Source organism: Dendrobates tinctorius, unplaced genomic scaffold (assembly GCF_039654945.1).
Source record: "Dendrobates tinctorius isolate UK_male_01 unplaced genomic scaffold, ASM3965494v1 ptg000126l, whole genome shotgun sequence".
NCBI lineage: Eukaryota > Metazoa > Chordata > Amphibia > Anura > Dendrobatidae > Dendrobates > Dendrobates tinctorius.
Window position 1 is genome coordinate 22,301,992 of NW_027361794.1, and position 21,881 is coordinate 22,323,872.

A 21,881-nucleotide genomic window follows, 5' to 3' on the forward strand; every position below is an offset into this window, starting at 1 on the left:
CCCACACAGTGTAATGCCCCCATTATGCCCCTTTTGCAGTATAAATGATGCCCCCCACACAGTGTAATGCCCCCATTATGCCCCTTATGCAGTATATATGATACTCCCCACACAGTGTAATGCCCCCATCATGCCCCTTATGCAGTATATATGATGCCCCCACACATTGTAATGCCCCCATTATGTCCCTTATGCAGTATATATGATACTCCCCACACAGTGTAATGCCCCCATTATGCCCCTTATGTAGTATATATGATGCCCCCACACAGTGTAATGCCCCCATTATGCCCCTTATGCAGTATATATGATCCCCCCCACAGTGTAATGCCCCCATTATGCCCCTTATGCAGTATATATGATCCCCCCCACACAGTATAATGCCCCCATTATGCCCCTTATGCAGTATATAAGATCCCCCCACAGTGTAATGCACCCATTATGCCCCTTATGCAGTTTATATGATGCCCCCACACAGTGTAATGCCCCCATTATGCCCCTTATGCAGTATATATGATGCCCCTACACAGTGTAATGCCCCCATTATGCCCCTTATGCAGTATATATGATCCCCCCACAGTGTAATGCCCCCATTATGCCCCTTATGCAGTTTTTATGATGCCCCCACACAGTGTAATGCCCCCATTATGCCCCTTATGCAGTATATATGATGCCCCCACACAGTATAATGCCCCCATTATGCCCCTTATGCAGTATATATGATGCCCCCATTATGTCCCTTATGCAGTATATATGATGCCCCCACACAGTGTAATGCCCCCATTATGTCCCTTATGCAGTATATATGATGCCCCCACACAGTGTAATGCCCCTTATGTAGTATATATGATGCCCCCCACACAGTGTAATGCCCCCATTATGTCCATTATTCATTATATATGATGCCCCCACACAGTGTAATGCCCCCATTATTCCCCTTATGCAGTATATATGATGCCCCTACACAGTGTAATGCCCCCATTATGCCCCTTATGCAGTATATATGATGCCCCCCACATAGTAAAATGCCCCCATTATGCCCCTTATGCAGTATACATGATGCCCCCACACAGTGTAATGCCCCCATTATGTTCCTTATGCAGTATATAGGATTCCCCCCACACAGTGTAAAGCCCCCATTATGCCCCTTATGCAGTATATATGATGCCCCCACACAGTATAATGCCCCCATTATGCCCCTTATGCAGTATATATGATGCCCCCATTATGTCCCTTATGCAGTATATATGATGCCCCCACACAGTGTAATGCCCCCATTATGTCCCTTATGCAGTATATATGATGCCCCCACACAGTGTAATGCCCCTTATGCAGTATATATGATGCTCCCCACACAGTGTAATGCCCCCATTATGTCCATTATTCATTATATATGATGCCCCCACACAGTATAATGCCCCCATAAAAGAAAAAAGATATTTCCAGAGTATCGCCATACCACCACACAGTATAATCTCACAGTACCACCATCCCACCACACACAGTATAATCTTTTCACAATACCTCCATTCTCTCCACACAGTATGTCTCCATAGTACCACCATCCCACCACACACAGTATAATGTTCTCACAGTACCGCCATCCCCCTACATAGTATAATGTTCCCACAATAGCAGCTTGCCATACACACAGTATAATGTTCCCACAGTACAGCCACCTACGTGCACAATATGGTACCCAACTACCCCACCAAAAACCTCACAGGTGATTAATAACAAATACTCAGTCTCATTCTTTGTGCAGATACTAATGAACCCAGGATCTATGAGATATTTACCATACAATAGTTGAATAGACAGAGTGTATCATCCATAAAGATAGCACACTGAGTTGCTATGATGCCCATGAATTGAGAGGACTAGTGGGGCTTGGTATTGGTCACCCTCTCCTTTCCATCATAAAAATTTCAGCTATACCCACACTTCCATGACTATGAATAGAATAGTGAATCAGGGAGTCGAAAACTCCTGATCCACCAGTGTAAGGCTAGTTTCACACTAGCGTATCTTCCATGCAGCGCTCGGCGCCGCTAAGCCCCGCCCCCATCCGGTCATCTCCTCCTACATTCGCACACGGCTGCATGAGATCTGCGCACCCTATCTTTAGCATAGGGTGCACAGACCGTGCACTGGCCATGCGCTAGTAGGATTTTTGGTGGGCTGCGCACTTTTGAAGGTGCGCCGAGCACACCAAAATGCAACATGGTGCGTTCGGCGCACACCGGCGCACCTTCAAAAGTGCGCAGCGCACGCAAAAATCCTGCTAGCGTACGGTCTGCGCACCCTATGCTAAAGGCCCCGTCACACTAAGCGATCTCGGTAGCATGATCGCTGCTGAGTCACAACTTTTGTGACGTAATAGCGATCTCACCAGCGAGATCGCTGTGTGTGACAGCGATCAGCGAGCGGCCCCCCTGCCGGTATCGCTGATCGCTGGAAGAAACCTCTGGACATTTCTTTGGTCTCCTGCTGGCCAGCACGCATCGCTGCGTGTGACAGGCGGGAGACCAGCGATCAGGTGTAAAAAATAATTAAAAAAAATAAAAAATATAGTTATTCTCACCTTCCGACGTCCCGCGCAGCCATCCTGCCTCTCTCCACGCTCCGGTCCCAGTGATCCTTTGCACGAATGACCGCGAGACTTTGTTATCCCTTGAGACTGTGACATCTTGCGGTCATTCTCGCAAAGGATTACTGGGACCGGAGCGTGGAGAGAGGCAGGATGGCTGAACGGGACGTCGGAAGGTGAGAATAACTATATTTTTTATTTTGATTCTATTTTTTACAGGGATGGCCAGCGATGCCGGGCGCTCGGCATCGCTGTGCTGATCGCTGTGAAGCTGTCTGTGTGACAGCTCACCAGCGATCACATAGCGACTTACTAGCGATCCTGACACCTTGATATCGGTGTCGGGATCGCTGGTAAGTCGCTTAGTGTGACGGGGCCTTAAAGATAGAGTGTGCAGATCGCATGCAGTCGTGTGCGATAGTAGGAGGAGATGACCGGATGGGGCGAGCAGGGGGTGGGGCTTAGTGGCTCCGAGCGCTGCGTGGAAGATACTTTAGTGTGCAACTAGCCTTAGTCTCAGACTCTGTGCACTACTAGCACAATGACGTCACTACATCACATCTGTAGTATGGAGCCTCAGTACTCACACTGCACAGACTGGAGCATTGCACCTTGGGAACAGGGTTGGGTGAGAAGTGTGTGTGTTTTTTTTTTTTTTAAATGTCAGGAATTGTGGGGGCTTAATATTAAGAGAAGAGTTGTTGGGACTCTCATAGTGAATGTGTGGCTGGTAGGGTCATTATACTGAGTAAGGGGTTGTGGTGGACTGTGAATGCCTCCATAATGACTTTGGATCCTTATTTTCTGTGGAAAGTTGTGGTGGCCATAATACTGTGTGAGGTGCAGTAGGGGCTGTCATACTGTGTGTGGTCTGTGGGGGCCGTCATACTGTGTGCGATCTGTGGCGGCAATCACACTGCAGTGTGTCTTCATGGCAGCGGAAAGCAAGGACTGCGCAGGCACCGAGTCCGGCACCTCAAGGTGAGTATAAATGTTTGTTTTTTTTGGTTTTTTTTATGTGTGCAGTTTAATAGGGGTGAGGGGGACCATTCATATCAGGATTGGGGGTGAGGGGACCATGCATACCAGGATAGGGGAGTGAGAGTGCAATGCATACCAGGATAGGGGGGTGAGAGGACCATGCATGCCAGGATAGGGGGGTGAGGGGACCATGCATGCCAGGATAGGGGGGTGAGGGGACCATGCATACCAGGATTGGGGGGTGAGGGCACCATGCATACCAGGATTGGGGGGGTGAGAGGACCATGCATACCAGGATAGGGGGGTGAGGGGACCATGCATACCAGGATTGTGGGGTGAGGGAACCATGCATACCAGGATAGGGGGTGAGGGTGTGGTAGGGGCCGGGCTTGGGGGGTGGTCCACTGCTCACCCTGTCCGTATGACACAGACACCAGGCGATGCAAGGACGAGGCGGAGACAGATTTCAATAGTAACAGTTCCGGATTTATTCGTCGTCCTCCTGACGAGCACAACCACGCACCGCAGCCTCTTTACAGTTCTCTGTCTCCAGGCCTGGGTACCTGCACCTTTGCTCCAGTCGAAGTAACGTCCCTCGCGGATCTTGCACTGGGGCTGTCCTAGACCAATCTACCGCCAGCTCTTCACCTGCGCGAGGTCGTCGTAAAATCTGTTCCCCCGGGGTCTCGTCTGTCCTGCGGTCCATCGGCTCAGGGCCAACCCCCTGACTGTCTCTTTGCTGTCCGTCCCCTGGTCGAGCTCTTCTCTCTTCACCATCTTCTACCGATCTTCTCCTGGGACTAGCCTGCCTGGAACCCTATCCTGTTCTATTTATCCCCTCTCTCACCGGGAATTCCCCTCCTGGATTCCTATCTCCCTGCCCCCCCATGACTAAGCATTTCCCAAGCCATAACCTGATGTTGAGTCCTAAGCTACTCCCCCTGCCATCTTGTGGTCATTTCTAGGTACTGCACTCTCCTATCCACCTTTCCCAGCTGTCACCCTTCTATCCTGTCAATCTCCGTCTCTAGTGCACAAACCGTCCCCTCCTGCTACCAGTCACGTCTGTCCGTCAAGTCACCTTCCCCACAAGGGGACCATGCATACCAGGATTGGGGGTGAGAGGAACATGCATACCAGGATTGGGGGGTGAGGGTACCATGCATATCATGATAGGGATGAGGGGGTACCATGCATACCATGATAGGGATGAGGGGGTGCCATGCATACCAGGATTGGGGGGTGAGGGAACTTTGAATACCAGCATATGGATAAGGGGGTACCATGCATACCAGGATTGGGGGGTGAGGGTACCATACATACCAGGATAGGGATGAGGGGTGCAGCACATACCAGGATGGGAGACCATATACCAATAAAAATGCCTGCCACCCGGGCAGAGAATGGGCTCATAACTAGTGTGTGTGTATGTATGTATATATATATATATATATATGTGTGGCACCCCTGAGGCTTCAGTCGCCACAGGGGTACTGCACCTTCTCCTAAGGTGTAGTGCCCCACCATCCAGGTAAGGTGGGAACTCCTGACCACACTCCACACCTGCATTCCACACACAGGATAGTTCAGTGGGGCCACCTAACAGCTTCAGGCTGGAGGTTAACAGAGCACCCCTCGTGGAACCCTGCTTCGTAACACGAGATGTGCTGGGAGGCGGGTGGAGTGAGATGATACAAAAGAGTGGGAAGAGTGAAAGTTAGTGGGCAGTTGGTTAGAGGAGAGAGAAGAGAGAAGATGGGTGTCTGAGGGACATGCTGCAGCAGGTCCCAGTGATCTGGGATGCTGGCACGAGAAAGACCAGAGAAAGAGATTGATAAGATTGATAACCTAACCTTCCATAAGAGAGAGAGAACAGATCGGAATGAATGAAAATAGAAGGACAGTGGGAAGCTGGTTGAAGAAAGATAGAGAACCCTTCCAGTCCAGAGAGCGCAAAGGCCGGGGCCCAGTCCCTGAGGTTGATTGGATCTTTATGTCCGGCAACAGACACTGGAGGAGTACTGAGCCGCTAACGCCTTGCTCCCATCATAGACTTGGGACACAACAGCAACTGAATAGAGAGCCGGGACGCAGAGTGGAGTCCCCGAAGCAGGCTACAGCTGTCTGTCATACATGTAAAGACTAGGAACACCTAGAGAGAGGCATTCCAGGGTAACTAAGTACTGGAGTGCTTCGCACCTAAAGGCGCATTGGAGGAGTCGTTCAGTGAAGGTACATATTGGCGGAGTGTGGAAGGGAGAATCCTATCCTGCCTGGAGGTTGGCTGGAGCCCTGACCTGGAGAACACAGTATGGAGGCAGACAGTTGTGTGAACTGCAAACAGTGAGTAAAGCTTTGGAACCGCATACTCTGGTGTCCTCCAGTTATTCCAGCACCGCTACACCTGAGTAACAACATCTATACCATTCTGCGCCTCTCCTCATCCATTGCACCTACACTGCCCTGGGACTACAGCTCCACCTGTGGGGAGCTCTACCATCTCTGCTGCACCACACCATCAGTCCCAGCGGATCTGCATGCAGCGTTGGCTCAACACCTTACTTGCCAAACACCACGGGTGGCGTCACGAACTATTCTACCATTAACTACATCACCACCATTGATATTGGGCGCCCAGGGCCACGGACCGGGTCACCGCTGCTGTGACACATTCCCGCCTGACACCAGCCCGGTACCGAGTACCCCGCTGCCCTGGGTGTGCGAGGGTGACCCAATTTTGGCGTCACGAACAGGATGACGAGACCCGATGCCATCGGGTTCTGTGTGCCTTGGATTTACAACTTTTGAAAATGTGCAGAAGACCAAATTTAATAGACTGTAAAATGGACATTAGAAATGGTCACTGGCGCGGAGAAGAAGGGCGTGAAGAGATGGGAGGTCCTAGAAAAGACCACAAAGAGTCTTGGGCCTTCCCTGCCTGAATTACTATGTGACAGATGCATGGCCCACCCCCCGAGGAGTTCGTATACTGGTTTGGTATGGAGGCGCTGGAAGAAGACGCCACCCCCGGAAGGAGGGGCAGAGGAAGCCAGTGGCGAGCAGAAGGGCGGAGCAAGAAGAAGAACGCCAGAACACCATTTTGGAGAGTGAGGGAAGGAGGCCTGCGGAGTGCGGGGAAGTGCAAACCCCCGGCGCCATGGCTGACTGCTCCAACCCGAACTCCAGAATGAACCGCTAGCAATTAGAAGATGAAATCGCTGAACTGACTATCCGTCTGCAGCTACGAAGAGAAGCGCTGGAGAAGCTGAGAGGGCAGCACGCCCCGGCGGGGCCTACACCAGCGGTACCACCCTCTCCATCGGTACCCGCTGCTACCGCACTGGACTGTCCCCGGGTGGCGCTGACCTACACATCTACTTTGACCGAGCGGTTGAGCACCACCGGCCCAGAGAAGTTACCGGAGGACCCGGGAGTGGAAGCAGAGCTCCCGCCTGGACCAGGCGCGGCTGTGCCGGTCCCCATAGAGACCAGAACCCGCAACTGCTCCATCATCTGCATCGAGGTCGCACCGCCAGGAGACCTCAGGTATGTCCGGTGCCCCTTCACCTGAGCAGACCTGGGGTTGCACCACCATTGCAGCGGCTGGCCAGGTCGTCCTAGATCTGGTCTGGGACCGGGATACCAGCCCCAAGAGGGGCTGGGTCCCGGCTGAGGATAGCTATGAGAGATGGGTGGGTCTGCCTACCCACATACCTCACATCTGGGTGTGGTTACAGCCTATATAATGGAGGCTGTTGTTTGGCACATGGTCAGTGTGTTGGGAGGGTGAAGGCCTCCTGTGTTTTTGGCTCCAGACCGAGCCTGAAGTACTGGACATTATCCCATCCTTTGTGCCCACAGGCTTGGCGGAGCAGAGCCCTGCTATGGACAGGCAAAGCAAAGTATAAATGATCAAAAGGCTGTTTATTTTCTGTTTGTGTTTTGGGGTTTATGAAGCAAGTACAATTGCTGGTGACATACAGCAGAAAATGCAGCTTTTCTATACAACACTGCAGTCGTACCTAATATACAACAAGAAAAAGAAACTCCACACGTTCATGTTAATCCAGCCTGGCACAAATGGGTTATGGGCATCAGACCTGGCATCAAAGTGGGCAATTTGCCCATTTTCACAGATTTGAATAAGTAACAGCTATTTTGAAGGGGTTAAATGGCTTTGGGCCACTGATCTAACACCTGAACTGGCATCAAAGTTCTGATGCCCAGAACCCATTTGTGCCAGGCTGGAGTGACATGAATTTCATGTGGGGCATCACTAGGTATGTATATCAGGTTACGATCAGTGGCCCAAAGCCGTTTAACCCCTTAAATTTAGCTGTTACTTATTCACATGTGTGAAAATTGGTTCTCTGCCCACTTTGATGGCAGTTTTGATGCCCATAACCCATTTGTGCCAGGCTGGATTAACATGAACGTGATGTGTGGCATCACAAGGTATGTAAATCAGGTGTCAGATCAGTGGCACAGAGCCATTTAACCCCTTCAATACCATACCTCAGTGCCCACTTTGATGCCCATTTTTGTGCCAGCCTTCTAATTTTTTTTATCTGTTTTTAAGTGTATTCACAAAAGGACACATGATTGCATATTATTATATACTTAGAATGTTTTATTTTTATTGAAAAACCTGAAAAAAAACAGAAAATAAAAAATAGCCGAATAAGAAACTGAACGAATAAGAAACCAACTTCAGCATCGTTGGAGATTGGCATCTTCTACTACTCCAGCTGTAATGTAGACTGTAGTCAGTGCTGGATACAAACGCCTCCATCAAGAGCAGATATTAGCGTCCTAAAAAAATGCCACAACTTTTCAACTGCTCTGGCCTCAACCAGTCACGTACGTGGCGGCGGCACGCCTGTCATATTCGCCAGTCATGTAAGCCATCATATATGCCAGTCATGTCATGTAAGCCAGTCATGTAAGCCAGTCATGTCATGTCATGTAAGCCAGTCATATACGCCAGTCATGTCATGTCATGTAAGCCAGTCATGTAAGCCAGTCATGTCATGTCATGTAAGCCAGTCATATACGCCAGTCATGTCATGTCATGTAAGCCAGTCATATACGCCAGTCATGTCATGTCATGTAAGCCAGTCATGTACGCCAGTCATGTCATGTACGCCAGTCATGTCATGTACGCCAGTCATGTACGACAATCATGTATGCCAGAAGTACGCCAGTCATGTGGGCCCATCATGAAAGACAGTCATGAAAGACAGACATGTATGCCAGTCATTTACGCCAGTCATGTATACGAATCATTTATGTCAGTCTTGTAAGCCAGTCATGTACACAAGTCATGGAGGGCACCAGTGAGCCTTATATAGAAGCTATATACACGTGTATACACCTGGAAGCCACCTATTGAAACTATATACAAGTATACACCCCTGGGAACACCTATATATGCTATATACCCCTATATACTCACCTGGGAGCCACCTATAGAAGCTATATACACACCTGGCAGTAGTCTACAAAAGCTATATACCCGTATACACACTTGGGAGTCAGCTATAGCAACGACCAAAGGGGCGGCAAATTTTTCGACCGCCCCGGGCGCCACAAACAGTTGCTACGCCACTGGGGTGGCCTCTCTATGTTGGAGAAACAGGACAGAGACTGAGAGCAAGGATGAGGTCTCATCGTCATACAATTACAGACAAAAAAACCCATTTACTTGTCGCTAACATTTCTGTCATCCAGGACACAACATAGGCAATATGAAAGTTGTCATTTTAAAAGGCAATTTTAAATCACAGACACATCGGAGAGTGTGGGAGCACAAATTCATTACAATCTTTGGTTCTATTCACACAGGACTCAATTTGTCAGAAGGTTTTATGATCCATTACCATATCTGAGCTATCTCCTCCAAGTAGCCCTTTGATCTCACAGAACTTTTCACACTACCTATCTAATCTTACCTAATTAAGGATTCTCTCTCCAAGCTCATTGTTTGTTTATTGAAATGTTGTTCTTTAGGCTGAGTGCACACATACTTTTCTGCCCTGCAGATTTTTCCACGCAGAATTGAAGAAATCCGCGGATTTCTTCCTTTTTTCTTGCGGTTTTCCCCTGCGGATTTCCCCCTGTGGATTTGGAGAATAGAGCAGATGGAAAACCGCACAAAAGAAGTGACATGCTGCTTATTTTGAACCACAAGAAAACTGCGCAGAAAAATCCGCAGCGTCTGCACAGCGTTTCTGCGCGGTAAAATCCACTGTGGATCCGCTGGATATCTGCATCGTGTGCACATGGCCTTAAACTGTATATAAATAAGGTTTCTTCAAATATTTTGTCATATCAGCCTGATGAAGGGACATAAGCAGTCCCAAAAGCTTGCTTTGTAACAACATTCACTATTATTTGTTAGCCATTAAAAGGTATCATACCCACAAGATTCCTATTTTGTTTCTCTCACTGAGAGCAATTTATATTTTTTTTTTTGGCTGATGTTTTGGTCACTTTTGACTGTTGGTTGTGCTTTCACACTCGTGGTAGCATGAGACGGTGAGACGGACTCTACAACCCACACAAGTGGCTCAGGTAGTGTAGGATGGCACATCAATGTGATCTGTGGCAAGATGGTTTGCTGTGTCGGTCATTGTAGTGTCCAGAGGCTGGAGGAGCTACCAGGAGACAGGCCAGTACTCCAGGAGACATGGAGGGTGCCGTAGGAAGGCAACAACCCAGCAGCAGGACTGCTACCTCAGCCTTTGTGCAAGGAGGAACAGGAGGAGCACTGCCAGAGCCCTGCAAAATGACCTCCAGTTCGGACTTCTCAACATCCTTTCTTACCATTTCATCATTTTCTTTCTGTAAAAATCCTATAGCATGTTTGACTTTTGTTTTACTTGTGACATATCCCCAAAATCCTTTTTTATTGCTGTTGACATCTTTTGCAAGCCTTAATTCATTGTCAGCTTTACTTGTCTGATTTGTGACCTGCAGCTTCTGCTGACATCATTATATTCTTCTTTAGATATGCCTCCCTCTTTCCATTTGATAACCATTTCTTTCTTCTTTTTTAGCATGTGTTTAAGTTCTGTGTTCATCCATCCTGGTTTCCTTAAATGCTTCCTATTCTTCTCTCTTTTTGGAATTGTTAACGATTGTGCTTTGAGAATCTAATTTTTCAAGATTTCCTATCCTTCCTGGACATTTTTGTCCTTAAGGATATCCAGCTATTGGATCCCTCTGATTCTCTTTCTGAGTCCCTTAAAATCTGCCTTTCTAAAACCTAACATTGAAGTCTGAGTCTTCACAGATCTTCCTCCTCTAGCTATCCAAAATTCATGGCTCAACCTCCTAGGGTCTCAACCACTATTACCTCCTCAACCATTTCCTCCCTGTTTATAAGGATTAGATCCAAGGTAGTAGATCCTCTTGTTTTCTCCCCTACCTGTAGGAAGATAAAGTTGTCGGCAAGAGAGGATAAGAACTTGCTTGACCTGTTAGTTTTGCCCGAGAGAGATTCCCAACAAATGTCTGGATAGTAGAAATCTCCGATGACCACTATGTCATATTTTTTGGAGAACTTGACCATGTGATGCATAAAGAGTTCATCCATATCTTCAGCTTGCACAGGCGGCCTGTAGTAAATGCCTACAGTGGTGTCCGTTGAATTATTCTGTCTTTGTATTCTTACCCAAACAGTTTCCACAGAACTCCCAGTCTCTGAAGCTTCAATCTCTGTGCAGATATACGCTTTTCTAACATACAATGCGACACCTCCTCCTCGTTTATCAAGTCTGTTTCTAGCAAATAAGTTGTATCCTTCTAGCCTTGTATTGCAATCATGAAACTGCCAGGGGTTTTTGTAGCATCCGCACCTGTGCCGTCCCTGCGGTGTACATCTATGTTCTGGAGCCCAAAAGGGGTTAATTTGTAAAAAAAAAAAAAAGTTTCACTTGTTAAAAAATAATAAAATGTGTCTTCTGTGTTTTTTTTTTTTTTTTTTATTAATTTTTACAAGAATTGTTGGAGCCAATTTTCATTTGAAACATTTTATCTGTTTTGTTCTGGTGTATTTCGTATAATATAGGAAAGCCTAAGGCTGGTTTCACATTAGCGTTTTTTCACGCAGCGCATCGTGCGCTATCGGTCGCATGCGCCATGCACCTCTATGTTTAACATGGCGGGCGCGTGGTCTAGCGCTTGCACGCGTTTGTCTGCATTATCGTGCGCATGCGCTTTTTCCAGGTGTGCGCCTAGACGCACTCGATGCACCCTATTGTATTTTTGGGTCCGCCGAAAGGCGTAAAAAAAACACATGTGCACGGAATGCAAAAAAATAACGCATTACTGTCTATGGGAATGCAGGCGTGCACATGGATATGCGTTCGTCTGCGTTTTCGTGTGCATGCGTTTTTGGCTTACAAATGTGTAGACACTGTTTTAAACCCTAGAGAATGAATGCGCATAAAAAAGTAAACGCATGCAAAAACGCATGATGTGCTATGCAAAAAAACACTAATGTGAAATTAACCTAAGGCCAGAAATAAATCCCATAAAACACTGTACATGGAGACTTTGGGATCAGATCATTTCTGTCCTTTGTGCTTGTGGAAACAAAAAAAAGCTTTTATAAAAGCCTCAATCTTCTGTGTGTGAATCAGAGCTGAGATCTAACATGATAGAAGATTACAGTGCGGGGAAGACGGGAAACCTTCATATAGACGGCCGGTGGGGATGGAGTCAGTGACCGACTCTGGCCAAATATGTTTCTAGAGCCGTAGTAGGAGATGAAGATGTCGTCCTCATCATGAAGTAGTTATTTCTCCTGTCCCGTGTAATGAATATCTCCTGCAGTATTGCTAATGCCGATTCCAGTGTCGGGAAATGAGACGAGAATTAGCGTTATGGAAGATGAGTCTATGAGAAACGTATTCAGCTGCCGACTCCGAGGGAGAAACTGCTTGTTGTCTGTGGCCTAAATATATAGGTTTTATTAGTAGATGTAAAGAAGAGAACTAAATACTGTAAAATAATAACTCTCCTCATATGTTCCCCTTATTATCTCCAGTAATTGTATTATTACACAGGATTTTTATGATGTTACATCGGCTCATCTTCTCATTCAGATCTCTACAATATCGGATCCTCTCAGTGAAAATCTTCTACATAAGAAAATTTTTATGATTTATCCATCAAAGATGGATATGGACAGAGACAAGATGGCGGAGAGGATATTGCACCTCACCCTAGAGATCCTCTTCCAGCTTACTGGAGAGGTGAGAGATTCTGATGACGTCACATTACATCATTCTTATCTATGGGAATAACAGATGGACAGAACTGGAGAGGTGAGGACTCTGGAGATGTCTGTAGTGAGATTTATTAATGTGTCTCTCCATAACCAGGATTACACAGTAGTGAAGAAGACCTCTAGTGAGCGTTGTCAGGACCCTGTGTCTGAGGGATGGGGAAGACCCCTGAGCCCAATGATGGGGCCTCCACCTCACCCTCTGATCCATGAGGACATCAGTGACCAGAAAATCCTAGCACTCATCTACAAGATGATTGAGCTGCTGACTGGAGAGGTGACACTGCTGGGAATGCTGGGACATTATACAGTAACACTGTGAAGGGATCGGGGGGATGACGGTATCTTTGTATGTGTCAGGTTCCTATAAGGTGTCAGGATGTCACTGTCTATTTCTCCATGGAGGAGTGGGAGTATTTAGAAGGTCACAGAGATCTGTACAAGAACGTCATGATGGAGGTTCCCCAGCCCCTCACATCACCAGGTAATAGACAGGACTAAATACACACGGCCTATAATTATCTGTATGTAAAGAATGAATTCAGTCCCTGTATGTGTTTTCTACAGATCTATCCAGTAAGATGACAACACCAGAGAGATGTCCCCATCCTCTTCTTCCACAGGACTGTAAACAAGAAGATCTCCATGTTCCTCAGGATCATCAGGTAGATGGAGAGAAGGTGTCAGGAGATCTCCCCTATGATGTGTAGACATCTGTGAAGATCTTGTGCTCAGTCTTGTTTTATCCACAAGTATTATATGTTTTATACTTGTGTAATGAGAACGGTGGAGATGGCAGGATAAGAGCCGATTATAGATGTGACTTCTCCATCTGTCTGTGACTTTCACATTAGTTGTTTCAGGGTGAAGATCTAACCCATATTAATCTGCTCCCACAGTACTGCCTTCCCCCATTTTCTAATGTTCCCATAGTACTGCCCCCTGGACATTATCCCATCCTATGTGCCCACAGGCTTGGCGGAGCACAGCCCTGCTATGAACATTTATACTTTGCTTTGCATAATCTAAAGGCTGTTTATTTTCTGTTTGTGTTTTTGGGGTTTATGATGCAATAAACCTACATGAACGTTTAACCCCTTCACCCCCAAGGGTGGTTTGCACGTTCATGACCGGGCCAATTTTTACAATTCTGACCACTGTCCCTTTATGAGGTTATAACTCTGGAACGCTTCAACGGATCTAGGCAATTCTGAAATTGTTTTCTCGTGACATATTGTGCTTCACTTTAGTGGTAAAAAATTTTCGCTATAACTTGCGTTTATTTATGAAAAAAACAGAAATATGGCAAAAATTTTGAAAATTTTGCAATTTTCAAACTTTGAATTTGTATGCCCTTAAAACAGAGAAATATGTGACACAAAATAGTTACTAAATAACATTTCCCACATGTCTACTTTACACCAGCACAATTTGGGAAACAACATTTTTTTTTGTTAGGAAGTTATAAGGGTTAAAATTTGACAAGCGATTTCTAATTTTTACAACAAAACTTACAAAACCATTTTTTTTAGGGACCACCTCACATTTGAAGTCACTTTGAGGGGTCTATATGGCAGAAAATACCCAAAATTGACACCATTCTAAAAACTGCACCCCTGAAGCTACTCAAAACTACATTCAAGAAGATTATTAACCCTTCAGGTGCTTCACAGGAGCAGAAGCAACGTGGAAGGAAAAAATGAACATTTAACTTTTTAGTCACAAAAATAATATTTTAGCAACAATTTTTTTATTTTCCCAAGGGTAACAGGAGAAATTGGACCCCAAAAGTTGTTGTCAAATTTGTCCTGCGTACGCTGATACCCAATATGTGGGGGGGAACCACTGTTTAGGCACATGGCAGGGCTCAGAAGGGAAGGAGCCCCGTTTGACTTTTTCAACCTAAAATTGGCTGGAATTGAGATCGGACGCCATGTCACGTTTGACGAGCGTCTGATGTGCCTAAACAGTGGAAACCCCCCACAAGTGACCCCATTTTGGAAACTAGACCCCCTAAGGAACTTATCTAGATGTGTGGTGACCACTTTGAACCCCCAAGGGCTTCACAGAAGTTTATAACACCCGGGAGTGAAAATAAAAAATCATATTTTTTCCACAAACATGATCATTTAGTCCCCAATATTTTGTTTTCCCAAGGGTAACAGGAGAAATTGGACCCCAAAGGTTCTTGTCAAATTTGTCCTGAGTACGCTGATACCCAATATGTGGGGAGGAACCACTGTTTGGGCACATGGCAGGGCTCAGAAGGGAAGGAGCCCCGTTTGACTTTTTCAACCTAAAATTGGCTGGAATTGAGATCGGACGCCATGTCGCGTTTGACGAGTGTCTGATGTGCCTAAACAGTGGAAACCCCCCACAAGTGACCCCATTTTGGAAACTAGACCCCCTAAGGAACTTATCTAGATGTGTGGTGACCACTTTGAACCCCCAAGGGCTTCACAGAAGTTTATAACACCCAGGCGTGAAAATAAAAAATCATATTTTTTCCACAAACATGATCATTTAGTCCCCAATATTTTGTTTTCCCAAGGGTAACAGGAGAAATTGGACCCCAAAGGTTGTTGTCAAATTTGTCCTAAGTACGCTGATACCCAATATGTGGGGGGGAACCACTGTTTAGGCACATGGCAGGGCTCAGAAGGGAAGGAGCCCCGTTTGACTTTTTCAACCTAAAATTGGCTGGAATTGAGATCGGACGCCATGTCACGTTTGACGAGCGTCTGATGTGCCTAAACAGTGGAAACCCCCCACAAGTGACACCATTTTGGAAACTAGACCCCCTAAGGAACTTATCTAGATGTGTGGTGAGCACTTTGAACCCCCAAGGGCTTCACAGAAGTTTATAACACCCGGGCGTGAAAATATAAAATCCTGTTTTGTTCCCACATAAATGATCATTTAGTCCCCAATTTTTAATTTTCCCAAGAGTAACAGGAGAAATTGGACCCCAAAAGTTGTTGTTCAATTTGTCCTGAGTACCCTGATACCCCACATGTGGGAGAAAACTACTGTTTGGGCACACGTCAGGGCTCGAAAGGGAAGTAATGACGTTTTGGAAAGCAGACTTTGATGGAATGGTCTGCGGGCGTCATGTTCCATTTGCAGAGCCCTTGATGTTCCTAAACAGTAGAAACCCCCAATAAGTGACCCCATTTTGGAAACTAGACCCCCTAAGGAACTTATCTAGATGTGTGGTGAGCACTTTGAACCCCCAAGTGTTTCACTAAAGATTATAATGCCCAGGCGTGAAAATATAAAATCCTGTTTTGTTCCCACATAAATGATCATTTAGTCCCCAATTTTTAAATTTTCCCAAGAGTAACAGGAGAAATTGGACCCCAAAAGTTGTTGTCCAATTTGTCCTGAGTACCCTGATACCCCACATGTGGGAGAAAACTACTGTTTGGGCACACGTCAGGGCTCGAAAGGGAAGTAATGACGTTTTGGAAAGCAGACTTTGATGGAATGGTCTGCGGGCGTCATGTTCCATTTGCAGAGCCCTTGATGTTCCTAAACAGTAGAAACCCCCAATAAGTGACCCCATTTTGGAAATTAGACCCCCTAAGGAACTTATCTAGATGTGTGGTGAGCACTTTGAACCCCCAAGTGTTTCACTAAAGATTATAATGCCCAGGCGTGAAAATATAAAATCCTGTTTTGTTCCCACATAAATGATCATTTAGTCCCCAATTTTTAATTTTCCCAAGAGTAACAGGAGAAATTGGACCCCAAAAGTTGTTGTCCAATTTGTCCTGAGTACCCTGATACCCCACATGTGGGAGAAAACTACTGTTTGGGCACACGTCAGGGCTCGAAAGGGAAGTAATGACGTTTTGGAAAGCAGACTTTGATGGAATGGTCTGCGGGCGTCATGTTCCATTTGCAGAGCCCTTGATGTTCCTAAACAGTAGAAACCCCCAATAAGTGACCCCATTTTGGAAACTAGACCCCCTAAGGAACTTATCTAGATGTGTGGTGAGCACTTTGAACCCCCAAGTGTTTCACTAAAGATTATAATGCCCAGGCGTGAAAATATAAAATCCTGTTTTGTTCCCACATAAATGATCATTTAGTCCCCAATTTTTAATTTTCCCAAGAGTAACAGGAGAAATTGGACCCCAAAAGTTGTTGTCCAATTTGTCCTGAGTACCCTGATACCCCACATGTGGGAGAAAACTACTGTTTGGGCACACGTCAGGGCTCGAAAGGGAAGTAATGACGTTTTGGAAAGCAGACTTTGATGGAATGGTCTGCGGGCGTCATGTTCCATTTGCAGAGCCCTTGATGTTCCTAAACAGTAGAAACCCCCCATAAGTGACCCCATTTTGGAAACTAGACCCCCTAAGGAACTTATCTAGATGTGTGGTGAGCACTTTGAACCCCCAAGTGTTTCACTAAAGATTATAATTCCCAGGCGTGAAAATATAAAATCCTGTTTTGTTCCCACATAAATGATCATTTAGTCCCCAATTTTTAATTTTCCCAAGAGTAACAGGAGAAATTGGACCCCAAAAGTCGTTGTCCAATTTGTCCTGGGTACTCTGGTACCCCACATGTGGGAAAAAACTGTTTAGGCACACGTTGGGGCTCGAAAGGGAAGTAGTGTTGTTTTGGAATGCAGACTTTGATGGTCTGCTGGCGTCATGTTCCATTTGCAGAGTCCCTGATGTGCCTAAACAGGAAAAAAACCCACATATGACATCATTTTGGATACTAGACCCCCAATGAACAAATCTAGATGTGCCCCCAACTAATCTAATGTAAATTAGTAGTGCATGGAGGTGTGGTACAATTTGAAGCAATCCTTCATGCACAGGCCAGGTTTTTCGGGGCAGGTGTCGCACTGGTAAGTGGTGTCCCTGCGTATTCCTTTTTTGTAACACACTCGACACCTTTTTTGCGGCTTACCTTTTCTTGGGGTTGGCGGGACCACCCCCGGAAAATGCTGACCTGGGACAATACGAGCACCTTCAGTTCCTGAAGTACTGGGGCCCGCTCCTTCCTGAGCGCCAAACATCATGGCCTTAACCACTACCTCCTGGAAATGAAGGTACGCCGTATCGCTGGGGCATGCACATTGTGACAGCAGGAATGCGTTGAGCATTGCCATTTGGACGATGTGCACGGCCAGCTTTTTGTACCACACCTTGGCCTTCCTCAATGCATTGTACGGTTGGAGGAGTTGATCGGAGAGATCAACTCCCCCCATTTTTTTGTTGTACCCCACTACACATGTCGGTTTGAGGACCTGTGTAGAGGTACCCCGTACAGTGCAGAGGGTACTGCCATCACCGTGTATGGTGGTCAAGAGATGGACATCTCTCTTGTCCTTGTACTTGACCACCAGCAGGTGGTCGCTACATTGGACTCTGCTCTCACCTTTTCGGAGCATCTGCCCAAGTAGCGTCTTCGGGAGGCCTCTCTGATTTTTGCGGACAGTACCGCAGGCTGCGGTACGTCGCTCAGAGAGGGATTTGTAGAGTGGGATGCTGGTATAAAAGTTATCAGTGTAGAGGTGATAACCTTTATCCAGCAGTGGGTGCACCAAATCCCACACAATTTTCCCACTCACTCCCAGGAAAGGAGGACACTCAGGGGGTTCAATCCGGGTGTCCTTCCCTTCGTAAACTCTAAACTTGTGGGTGTACCCTGAGGTACTCTCACACAACTTATAGAGTTTGATTCTGTACCTGGCCCTCTTACTGGGCAGGTATTGACGGAATCGCAGCCTTCCCTTGAAGTGAACTAAGGACTCATCCACGCAGATGTCCCTTTGGGGCACGTACACTTCAGCAAACTTTTTGTTGAAGTGTTCGATGACCGGCCGAACTTTGAACAGACGGTCAAAGTTGGGGTCATCTTGTGCGGGACACGCTGCATTATCAGTATAATGCAGAAACTTGTGGATGGCCTCAAAACGCGTCCGGGCCATGACCATTCGGAACACTGGAGTGTTGTATAAAATATCAACACTCCAATATTGCCGAATTTCCGGCTTCTTCAGTATCCCCATATGGAGGACCAGGCCCCAAAACTGCGTCATTTCAACTGCGTCTACAGGAGACCAGTTTAAAAATGTTGAACGCGGGTTTTGCTCCAAAAATTGACGAGAGTACAAATTAGTTTGCTCCACCATGAGGTTAACAAAATCCTCAGAGAAAAAGACTTTGAAAAAGTCAATTTCTGTGAGGCCGGTGGTGTCAAACTTGATTCCTGATTCTGCCACAAAATCAGGAATCAGTGGCTCGTAATTTTCGGGGGGCGAGGTCCATACGGGGAGCACTGGGTCAGCTGCGGGCATGGTGGGCGCTGCCTCATCTTCTGTCCTGGAGCGTCTGCGTGGCGGTTCCGCAGGACCCGAGGAGGAAGATGAGGAGGGAGAAGAGGAAGAAGAAGAGGATGAAGAATCCGAAAAATAAAGAAAAGTCGGATCGTCATCCAAATCGCTATCAGTTTCGGAGGCAAGTAAAGCATATGCCTCCTCCACTGAATAGCGCTGTTGGGATGAATTTGATGACATTTTTGTGTAAATATGGTGCTTGGGTGTACACTTTATTGAAAACTGTATGTGTACGTGAGGGGGGGGGAGTGATTGGTGTAAACTTTCTGTAAAGAAAAAGCTGTGGAAAAAAGTATAAAACAGCAGGCCCTAGCTGATAAGTGTCACTTATCAAAATTAGGCTGCTGGATGTGCGCACGGGGTGGCGCAAGGGGGGGTGGAAAAAAAAAAAAAAAGGAAAACGGCAAACTCTGATAAGTGAACTGTGTCACTTATCCAAGTTTCGCAGCTGCGGGATGTGTGTACGGAGGGGCTAAGGAAAAAAAAAGCGAGCTCAAGTGTTGATCGGTGAACTGCGTCACCAATCAACGCTCGGCGGCTGCGCACGGAGGTGGCGCAAAAGTGGGGTGGAGGGTAAAAATAGGGGGGAAGGGGGATGGGGGGATTGGGGTGGATGAAGAGAGATTGGGCAGGGATCAACAGTTAGGGTTGTAGTTAGGTGGCACAAAGGGGGGTGAAAAAAATGAAAAGCGGCAGGCACAAGCTTGGATAAGTGACGTGTGTCACTTATCCAACTTTTGCGGCTGCGGGATGTGTGTACGGAAGTGGCGCAAAGGGGGCTAAGGAAAAAAAAACGAGCTCAAGTGTTGATCGGTGAACCTCGTCACCAATCAACGCTCGGCAGCTGCGCACGGAGGTGGCGCAAAAGTGGGGTGGAGGGGGGTAAAAATAGGGGGATGGGGGATTGGGGTGGATGAAGATAGATTGGGTGTCACTTATCCAACTTTTGCGGCTGCGGAATGTGTGAACGGAAAGGGGGCTAAGGAAAAAAAAGCGAGCGCGAGTGTTGATCGGTGAACTGCGTCACCGATCAACGCTCGCCGGCTGCGCACGGAGGTGACGCAAAAGTGGGGTGGAGGGGGGTAAGAGGGGGGGTAAAAGGGGGGTAAGAGGGGGGGTGGAGGGGGGATGGGGGGATGAAGATAGATTGGGGGGGTGAAGATAGATTGGGCAGGGGATCAGGGATCAATTAACACTTACAATTGTAGTTTTCTTTCTTCTTCTTCTTCTTCTTTCTTCTGCAGGGATTGTGATGCTACAAGCTGTGGCACCACAATACCCAGCACAGGAGCTCTTGCTGCGTCCGACCTCTCTGCAGGAATCCTCAGCTAGAGTGAGGACCCCTGCAGACAGGTCAGACAGGTCAGAGGCAGGTCAGGGGGCAGGTCACAGAGCGGTCACATCGCTGCTGTGACCTGTCATTGGTGGGATCGAATGATTACATCGATCCCACCAATCCCTGATCTGCCTGGTGACCATGGCAACTGCCTAGAATCGGAGCTCACAGCTCCGATTACTAGGCAGGTCATGCCCAGGTCACCAGCAGGGCACAGAGCGGTCACATGGTGACCGCAGCTGTGCCCTGTGGTTGGCGCGATCGCCGATCTAATCGATCGCGCCAGCCAACTCCTGCAGGCCCTACTGGGCCTGCATCAGGCTCCAGCACGATCGGTGCTAATATAGCACCGATCCTGGCCGGTACTGGCAGGGCACAGCGGCGATATAGCGCCGCTGTGCACTGCGATTGGCGCGATCGATCAGATCGGCGATCGCGCCAATCCGAGTGCTTTTTGCTGGTGCCTGGCGTTGCCAGGCACCGGCTCTAGGATCGAGTACATCGGTACTCGATCCCCGCCTAGGACATCATTGTTTCAGCCAAGCTGATTGGCTGAAACAATGAGAAACGCTGCGATTGGCTGTTCAGAATTGAACAGCCAATCACAGCGCTCTGGATGCCGGGGGGGCAGGATCGCAGCCCGGGATGCCGACGCCATCTTTTCTAAGGTGAGATGGCGTCGGAATTTTAATGCGATCACCGCGACTTTAGTCGCGGTATCGCATTAAAGGGCCCGATGTACTATCCCGTCCCCGGTCATACGGGCCCGGGTACCGTGGACGGGATAGTACGTCGGATGGCAGGAAGGGGTTAATGGAACGTGCCTCCTGTTGTCCTCCCAACACACCTGAGCGAGTACAACCCCTACTATATATATATTTATATATATATATATATACACTCACTGGCCACTTTATTAGGTACACCATGCTAGTAACGGGTTGGACCCCCTTTTGCCTTCAGAACTGCCTCAATTCTTCGTGGCAGAGATTCAACAAGGTGCTGGAAGCATTCCTCAGAGATTTTGGACCATATTGACATGATGGCATCACACAGTTGGCGCAGATTTGTCGGCTGCACATCCCTGATGCGAATCTCCCATTCCACCACATCCCAAAGATGCTCTATTGGATTGAGATCTGGTGACTGAGGAGGCCATTTGAGTACAGTGAACTCATTGTCATGTTCAAGAAACCAATCTGAGATGATTCGAGCTTTATGACATGGCGCATTATCCTGCTGAAAGTAGCCATCAGATGTTGGGTACATTGTGGTCATAAAGGGATGGACATGGTCAGCAACAATACTCAGGTAGGCTGTG

At 47.3% G+C, this 21,881-nt stretch overlaps 1 protein-coding gene across 10 annotated transcripts in view; it reads left to right on the plus strand.

Moving 5' to 3' along the window:
* LOC141047087 (uncharacterized) overlaps window positions 1-21,881 on the plus strand; it is a 503,667-nt gene that overhangs the window by 171,304 nt on the left and 310,482 nt on the right. For 8 of the 10 annotated variants that reach the window (XM_073542037.1, XM_073542039.1, XM_073542036.1 and 5 more), the window contains one exon: window positions 13,431-13,528. In XM_073542037.1, the coding sequence (XP_073398138.1) occupies window positions 13,431-13,528 (98 nt within the window). Of the gene's footprint in view, window positions 1-927; window positions 1,727-3,011; window positions 3,572-12,681; window positions 12,832-12,960; window positions 13,141-13,223; window positions 13,348-13,430; window positions 13,529-21,881 lie in introns of those variants that run through there. The other 2 variants (XM_073542041.1, XM_073542042.1) reach the window with 2 other exon arrangements.